The following is a 9,541-nucleotide window of genomic DNA, read 5'->3' as shown; positions in this document are numbered from 1 at the left end:
TTTAAAACCATGACATTTGTTCAGTTTTGTTTTGAAAGTATAGTATTTCTAGCAGAATCTTCAAAGACTCTTCTAAACATCTGGATAAAAAAAGAAAATTGCTGCACAATAAATAAAAGTTCATTAAGATGGTGGCGAGGAATGACATATCTCCTTGCTCATTTTATTCAGAAAGAAAAAGGAAAAAAAAAAACAAGGCAAATATTAAATAATTTGAAATAATATTAATATAAACAAACAGGTTTCAAAATATTGTTTTTATTGTGCAGCAGTTGTCCAAATAGTTCAACGATTCTTTGAGGATTCTGGAAAGAGTTTTAAAAATAGCTAAAAACAAGTGGTAAATATTGTTAAATTTTCAAATATTATCAGGGATGTATTTTTCAGAAAAATGTTTGTTGAGCTCTGTGACTCAGTTGATGATAATACACAAGAAGCACAAAGTGGAGCTATAATCCACAGGTCTTGATGAGAAGATTTTACAATATCTTCTCTGAGATCTTTGAAAATAATAATATTTAGTCTAGTACTTCCTTATTACATGCTATTTATAGTTTGTTTTGTTTTGTTTTGTTTTGGTTTACCCATGTCCTCACCAAAGCTAATTGTTTGTATGATACATGTATGTTGTTTTATGACAGAACATAATACAACCAAATAAACCCCTATTAACATTTAATTTAATAATTTTTTTAAATATTTTTTCTTTTTATTCATTTTTTTTTACTCAGCAACACTGAAATTTTACACTTTTGGGCTTCTAATAACAAGAAAAAGTTATTAGAAGCCCAAAACGCTTTGAAAAAAAAATCTACTTTATTGACAGGTCACTCTAACAATGATGTAAAAGTGCTTTTCATTGGCATGTCATTTCCAGTATGTCAAAAAAAATGTAGTTAGAGAAAGTATGACATAAAGAATAATCTCTTTATAAATGTACAAAAGTACAAAACCTGGATATCCAATTTTACGAGCTGCATGTGAAGGTGACATGAGCCACAAATATGTTTTCATTTGACTTTCAAATTCTCTTCTTCCTTTTTGGCTTCTTCTACCAAATACATTGAGTACATGTAGCCTTTATGATATAGAATAGATAGATGATATAGAAAATGCAATTTGTGAAGAAATCACATGTGAATGCTGAAAGCTGAATAGTATTGAAATTCTACCAAGACTAACATTGCCTTCAGGTGGGATTGAACCTACAACCTCATATATGTAAGACACCAATGCTATGCACTGAGCTAAGATAAGTTTTCATATTTAGACTTTTAATTGCACAAAAAAAGGGGTTGCAGCTCTGATATTCTTATAATATTAAAGTGCACTGGAGTCACATTGCATGGTTTTTCTAGCACAAAGTATGCAGCAGTTGGAAAGGTCCCAAAAAAACATACAGAATGTGGAATAAGAAGTTGTGGAATAATAAAGAGTGAGAAGAACAACTGAGGAACAATCTCTCTCTTCACTGTACCTGATCACATGACACGCTGATGAGGTCTGAAAACTGCAGCATTGACCTGTTTACTGTCATAAAATACTAAAGAAACCAGAGAATATTCACATCTGAGAAGGTGGAATCAGGGAATTTGGGACTTTCCTTCTTTAAAAAAATGACTCAAAACGATGAATCTGTTATGGAAATGGAAATTATTCGACTAACCGTTGCAGCTCTTTGATCTATAGTGAATCATTTTCAGTAGACTATTAGACTACTGGAAGGAAAAACAAAAGAAACAAAAACAAAGCAAAAAAGGAAAAAACAAAGCAAAAAAAGGAAAAAACAAAAGAGTAAAGACAAAACAAAGGAAAACAAAGGAAAAAGAAAGGCAAAAAACTACAAAGTAAAAACAAAGCAGAAAAGAAAAAGAATAGAAAAAAGAAGAATAGAAGAATAGATGCTGATTCATTTTCCTACAATCAACGTAGCATTTCAGCTCCGTGTGAAATCTGCCTTTCCTGTTTTCAGCCCGATGTTGGGAATGTGCGTCAGTGTGAAATGCCATTGTATTCCTATTTATGTGCATTACAACTGAAAATTTGACATCTTGTGAATCGTTCAGGCGATTAGTTGTGATTCTATTGATTAGGTTTCCATCTGTGTTTGAGTTTAGCACAACAAAACCTTTTTCAGTAGACTTCCCCCAGGCTGTAAGTTGTGTACAATTAAATTCACTGAGTTAAGGATGAGGAATTTACCTTTATTAAGCATCGTTGAATCAATTGAATTTTATATATAATGTATATAAAGATTTAAAAATGTAAGTATTATATTAAAGTTTAGATAGATTAAACATTTTTAAAGTCTGAGTACTTACAGTACTTACTGCTGGTTTGTTGTCCCCATAATGGCCTTTTTCTTTCCTTTTTTTTGCACATTCATTGAGCCATAAGATGATCTGCAGTGTATGTAAGTGTGTTTAACATGTATGCAGGTTAAGAAGTAGCCTGTGTATGTGCACCAACCTATTTCTTTATTTTTCACATCTCTCATTATTCATTCTGTATATATTATATTCATACTAATCCATTTTACCAGTGGCTATTTGATCTTATGTTTGCCCTTTAATCTACTGGTATTATTGTAATTACATGTATAAAAATTCAATAAAATTGTAAAAAAAAAAAAAAAAAAAATTAAGTTAACTAAACATATTTTTTTCATTTCACATGTACTTCATAAAATTATTACAGTTAATTTCCTTAAGTGATCAGTTGAGACAAAAGTTTTGAGTATTTTGAACTTATTTGGTTTTACAGTGCACATGACGCTGCCACTAACCAAATTAAGACACTCATTTGCGTAAGCGAGATGGATGAGATAGGAGGACAATAATTCGCTCTCTGCAGGATAAAGCGCACTGTTAGAGGGAGGTGGAATCTCAGATGAGATGTCACAGCCTATTAGAAGGCTCATGCTTCATCGTTTTTTCATACAACACACTGCTGTAATAACTTTAAAGTGTTCGGAGCTTTATGATAAAAAAAAAATTCTGACTGATAAAATTGTAAAATGCAAGTTAGGAAATAGTTCAGAGCACTTTCTTTCACTGCAACATTTCATTACACCATATTTGAATGTTGTAGTAATTGTGTCTCTATGTACCCACAACATCAAATAACATAATAATAATTGCATTGGACAACAATATCACATGCTATTGATGCTGTTTGTTGCTTCAACAAAAGGCAAAACACACACAGACAGTGGAGGGAGACATATTCAGATCCTTTACTTAAGTAAAAGTACCAATACAACAATGTAAAAATACTTCATTACAAGTAAAAGTCCTGCATGAAAGAATCTACTTAAGTAAAAGTACATAAGTATTAGGAGTAAAATGTACCTAAAGTATTAAAGTGGAAGTATTTGTTTTGTCCCTCTGACTTATGTATTATTATATACTGTATGACATCATTAGATTATTAACACTGATGCATCAGTGTTAGAGCAGCATGTTACTATTCAAATATTTGAACTACTTTATATACAGTTAGCTAGTTTTGTCCAGTGGTTCCCAACCTAGGGGTCGGGCCCCTCCAAAGGGTCAGCAGATAAATCTGAGGGGTCGTGAGATGATTAATGGGAGAGGAAAGAAGAAGTTTTCAGTTTTTTGGACTTTTTCTCTAATCTTTGATTTTTGGTGAAATATTGGATCATTTGAACATTTATTGAAATGAAAGCATGTGAGAAGTTTAGAGGGAAAAATCACTATTTGGTGGAGCTGTTAACAACTCTTAGACATGTGAAATGTGACCCCGACTACACACTGCTTTTTGTAAGACGTCAAAAGACAAAAAGGTTGGAAACCACTGGTTTCATCTTTAACAATGTGTTGTATTTTAAAAGCTTGTTATATTATCCATTGTGTCAAATCTTCATCTGAAAAGTAACTAAAGCTGTTAAATAAATGTAGTGGAGTAGAAAGTACAATATTTCCCTCTGAAATGTAGTGAAGTGGAAGTATAAAGTAGCATTAAATGATAACACTTAAGTAAAGTACAAGCACCTCAAAACTGTACTTAAGTGCCATACTTAAGTAAATGTACTTGGTTAATTTCAACCTCTGCATACAAAACACATTACAAATTGATTTGCGTAAAACTAAACCACAGATTTGTACATTATTAGAGGCAGCAGGATCAGCTGTGAATGAACACATGTGTGCACAGTGTTTGAACACAGTAAATACAGTAGAAAGAAGGAAGCAGACAGTGTTACAGTCACAGCGGAAGGTGGCAGTAGACATCCTCATGCATAAAGCTGACATGTCGCTCCTCCCTTGCAGTGGGCAGTAACCAGCTCGTCATCCTCCTCGTTTGCTCAACACTTTTTTTTTTTTTTTTTTTTTTTTTTTTTTGCTGCAGACTCTCACAGCAGGACGTGTGTGTGTGTGTGTGTGTTTTGTAGTTTGTTCATTTCTTTTCAGCAGCTGCTGTCTGCAAACAAACCGCCTTTTCTATCGGATACATTTCTCCATTTCTTACATTTTCTACCTGCTTTTTTTTTGAAGGGGGGGGAAGTTTTGTTGTTTTTTTTTCTTCCCCTTGTTGTTGTTGTTGTTCTTGTGGAGGTGAAGCTCAAAGAGGAATTAAAAGAAAGCTAGACTCAAAGAAGAAGAAGAAGAAAACAGACAAACCTGGAGGAGGAAAAGGGCGTTCATACTTCGAAGTAACCATGGAAGTTCCTGGTATGCAGGTAAGTGTAAAGGTGGACGCGGTGGTGACTGTTTGACGCTTTGTTTGGTGTTTTTTAAGCGTCCATACGAGCAAACTAAACCAGTTTATCAACAGTGGAGGCGGCATCGTCCAACAACAGGCCATTTTCTATATATTTTAATCACATTAGCCGGTGTTTATGTGATCTAAAAAACATCCAGGAACACTTAATTCAATGATCCGCCTTCGGTCTCCGCACCCAGTTTGAAGAAAAGTCTGTGTAACGTTGCTAAAGCAGCGTAAACATGTCACAATAAAGTGACTTTAGTGTCCCTGTGGTGCTCTGTATTGAGTTTATAGTGAAATTATGACACATAATATTATTAAAATGCTCCTTCAGTGACTTGTAACGTGTGTCTTTGCTTCTCCGTATTGAGTTAATAGTGACATTATGTTGTTAAAATCTTTTAATATATCTTTATATTATTTCTATAGAGACTTATAATGAAACTTTGGTACTCTTAACTGAGTTTAGACACATCTTATGGTGTTTATATCTCATAGGATGTCCCTGCAAGCCTCCTATTGGCTTATAATGTGACTTTGGTACTCCATATTGAGTTAACATGGTGCTTACGTCTCTCAGTATGTTCTTATAATATTCCTGCAGAGACTTAAAATGAAACTTTGATACTCTAAACTGAGTTATTATGGTGTTTATACTGCATAGGATGTCCCTGTAATACTCCTGTTGGCTTATAATGTGACTTTGGTACTCCATATTGAGTTAATAGTGATCATATGGTGTTAAAATATTCTTATAGTGACTTATAAAGTGACTTTGCTATTCTAAATTGAATTAGTAGTGACCTCAGTGGAGTTTATATTTGTCGTGATATCCCTTTAAGATACTTATAATGACTTCTATTGTGATGCTGGTGCTCTTTATTGAGTTTATTGTGGCCGTAGGCATTTAAATCTCTCATGATGTCACTATAATATGACTTTTGTACTCTGTAGTTGATATGGTGTTTATTTATCTCAAGACATCCTAAAAATATTCCAATAGTGACTTATAAGGAGACTTTGGTGCTCTAATTTGAATTTATGATGACCTGATGGAGTTTATATCTCTTATGATTTCCCTTTAGTATACATGTAATGACTTCTATTGTGATAGTGATACTCATTAATGAGTTTATTGTGGCCTTACCTATTTAAATCTCCCATGATGTCACTATAATGTGACTTTGGTACTCTATACTGAGTTAAAATAACCTTGCAGTCACCTTTTAGCACTTTGGGGTGCTTATAGTATCCCCAAAACAGCCTTTTCTGTGTGACTTTTTGTGTCATTTGAATATTCATGTAACAGCATATTCCCCTCAATGACTCAGTGTGTCTGTCAATTCATATGAAACATATTATTAGCTCAGTGTTGTTATCTGCTTTATGATGTGGGCTATAATAGGACTATACACACAGGGACCAATGTGTGTCTGCAATATATGTTACCATAATAGTGTCATAGAGACACTATTATGGTAACATATATTGTTTAGGGCTACAAGTAAGGATCATCTTCATTTTTCAGTTAACCGTTTGGTCTATTAAACATTAGAAAACAGTGAAAACCACAGAGTCCAAGAGAGATGTCTTATTTTGTCCAACAACTAATCCAAAAACTCTAGATATTTAGTTTATAATTATATAAAACAGAGAAAAGCAGCAAATCTTCACATTGGAGAAGCTGGAACCACAATAGTTTAGTAATTTTTGATCAGAAAATGACTCAAATTATTAATTTATAATAAAAAAAGTTGCAATCTACCATTTGTTCCAGCTCTAGTATTGTGTCTGTGTCGCTTGATAGTGGCTTTACATTGTTTTAATGTCTTTTATTCTGTTCCAAACACCTGATTTAACACCATTTATATGATAACCCATAAAATATATTATAGGATTGTATTTGTCATGGATTATTGAAGGTAAACCAGTAGATAAACTGTGTCACTGCCACTTGAAAAGGTGTGTAAGGTGAGTAATAAGCCTCCATTCTGCCTCCTGTTTGTCCGGCTCTCAGGTGTGTCTACCTGTGGGACCTGTAGGCTGCCTGGCTGTCAGCTCGCTCGCTCGTTCGCTTGTTCGCTCTGCCTGCTCTCCCGTCCCCAGGTGGGCGGGGGCGGAAGTGGTGTCACGAGCTGTTTAAGACAACACGCACCTGACACACGGCAGCAGCTGCTCCAACACAACGGCTGACAGGAATATGTGTCGTAGCTGCCAAGAAGATTGATGATGCGTAGTGGGATGTTGTTGTGTAACGCAGACGCAACTTGATTTATGGATTGACAGAAGTTTTATATTTGAGATGATTTTTCCAGCAAAAATATCAATCATTTAAATCATTAGTTGTTAGTTTAGTTGTTTTTTTTGTAGTTTGAACAATTTATTGGTGATTGTTCATTGGAGCATAAGCAAACAAACAATGACAGACAGGAATGTTGATGTACAAATCACCCGACGGTTTCAACAATAAACAAATCTCTTCTGTCTAACCGCCACATAAACTTACAAGAAAAAAATAATAGAATAAATAAATAACAAATGAATAGAAGTTAAAGATAATTTAAAAATATATTTTAGCAGTTAGTTTTTTCATTCAGTTATAAATCAAATAGATATTTTCAACTATTTGTCTGTTGGTCTAAATATTCTCTGGTAATTTAAAGCTGCAATGATTACTCAATCCATTAGTCAAAAAATTACCAACTATTTTGATAATCAATGAAGTGTTTTGAGTCATTGTTTATTAAAATATACTCGGCTTCTTTCGTTTCAGCTTCTTAAATGTGAATATTTTCTGATTTCTTTAGTCGTCTATGATAGTAAGATGAATATCTTTGAGTTGTAGACTGTTGGTCGGGTCAAAACAAGACATTTTAGGTTTCATCTTGGGCTTTAGGAAACAGTGATTGACATTTTTCACCATTTTATAGAGTGACTAATCGATTAATCGAGAAAATAATCCACACATTAATTGATAATGAAAATAATCGTTACTTGCAACATCAACAATAAATCAAATGACGACGTGTAAAGTGAAAGCGATTGCTTCGGTCAGCTTTATGCAGCGTTTTAGCATCTTTCAGCTCATTGTTTTGGTTTTTATAGCCCACAACTTTACAGCAACAGGCAGCTGTTTCATTGAAAAGGCTTTAAACACCCACTGTACACTACCTGTCCTGCATAAAAAGGCTATAAAACAGTTAGCTGTAGACTAGCTGGTGAACATAGCAGAGCATTTAGCAGCTAAAGAGCAAGATATTTCCCTCAAGAGCTGGTGGAGACCAAAAACAGAGCTAAAAGAGAGTGAATTTTGGACTTTAATTTATCAGGTGGAAGTGTAATAAGCAACTGATTACTAATACATTTGCCCTTCCAGCATCTCAACTGCAAGTATTTGCAGCTTTTTTGGTCTTATATGATGGCAAATTTGGTTTCAGGCTGTTGGTCCAACAATACAAAGAGATTTGATGGCATCACTTTTTTGTTTTCTGCTATTTACTCTTAACTAATGAAAATAATTGTTTCAGCTCTAGATTTTTTTAAAAATCTGTACACTAATCAGTCAATCTAACACAGTCTGTTAGATTATAAAATAATTGCAGCCTTAGTGCTGTTAATGCCTTAATGAAAACCCTTATGCTCTTTCAAGTTACTGTCCAGTTACATAACGTCTGCCTAGTTGTATTAATTTGTGCATCTGGAGACAGAAGAGCTCTGTGGACTCCAGGACGTCACAGTTACACACACACGTACCTTTAGACCTCTGAACCGCCTCAGTTTTTCCTTCCTCATATCAATGGATGTGCTGTTGTGAAATCCCAGCACTTAGAAAATCTTTCCTAAAGCTCAACCAGCAGCAGACAGCTGATGTTTTTGTGGGTTAGCAGCTTATCACGGACACTTTATACTGGTTTTCACACCCTGTTAGCAAAAAAAAAAAAAAAAAAAAATACATAAAGCAGATAATTAAGCTTCAAGTATTTTCGGAATAGAACCGCTATTACGTAAGTTCGACAGCTGACTCCATTATTTACAATGCTTTTACAGTCTGTTTCGAATAATAAGTTAATTGTTCAGCTGTAACATTTGCTGCCTCGGGCACATGTCTTTGTATCAACTCTTTCAGGGATTCCCACAGCGTATTATAGCGGAGGAGGAGGCGGCCGGCCTAGCCTGAAATACAGACTACTTTCACTTATGTCAGAAGAATTTAACACACTTCAGTGATCAGTGTCGTTATTGTTTAGTTGTTCAGTTGTCCTCTGGTGACTAATTTGATCCTGAGAGAGCAGCATGTCTGAGAGAGGTCTGTTGACGCCCAGAAGCATCCTGAACAACAAAATAAGAAAATACAGGCAGATAAATACAGCGTCACACACTTCTAGTGGGTCACAAGTGATGACTAAGAGCGATTATTTTTAGTATGAGTCTGTACATTGTTTTTTTTTAGGAAAATTAGACAGAGGCTGAACTGAGGGGCTGCACAAAGGGTCAGTACAAGATAAATAAGGAGTTTTTTGGGACTTTAAATCATGCAAAAATTCCAGTAAAGCCTCAGAATATAAATATAGAGCTGGAAAGATCTTCAGAAAGTAGATATACACAAACTTTTACAAAGAGAAAAATGAAAGGTCAACACTTCAACTCAGTATCTTTGACATTGAACATTCGTGGAGCTGTGCAGTAACTTTCAGAACGGCAACACCCACTTTCAAGAGCACCCATTTCACACCGTGATTGGCCAGCTGTGCAATGGTGAGAAAGGAGGAAGGGTTTGAGCTTCTCTCTCAAGCTTTCTTTCTTTCTTTCTTTC

General features: G+C 34.6%; 1 protein-coding gene across 2 annotated transcripts in view; it reads left to right on the top strand.

The window, feature by feature from the left end:
* The first annotated feature begins 4,353 nt into the window (after positions 1-4,353).
* The window catches only part of stk26 (serine/threonine protein kinase 26), a 30,241-nt gene continuing 25,053 nt past the window's right edge, over positions 4,354-9,541 (top strand). For both annotated transcript variants that reach the window (XM_067579024.1, XM_067579023.1), the window contains exon 1: positions 4,354-4,702. In XM_067579024.1, the coding sequence (XP_067435125.1) occupies positions 4,682-4,702 (21 nt within the window). In that variant the 5' untranslated portion in view covers positions 4,354-4,681. The remainder of the gene's footprint in view (positions 4,703-9,541) is intronic.

Source organism: Thunnus thynnus, chromosome 22, assembly GCF_963924715.1.
Source record: "Thunnus thynnus chromosome 22, fThuThy2.1, whole genome shotgun sequence".
Classification (NCBI taxonomy): Eukaryota; Metazoa; Chordata; class Actinopteri; order Scombriformes; family Scombridae; genus Thunnus; species Thunnus thynnus.
Note: the sequence above shows the minus strand (reverse complement) of the source record. Positions and strands in the feature narration are given on the sequence as shown.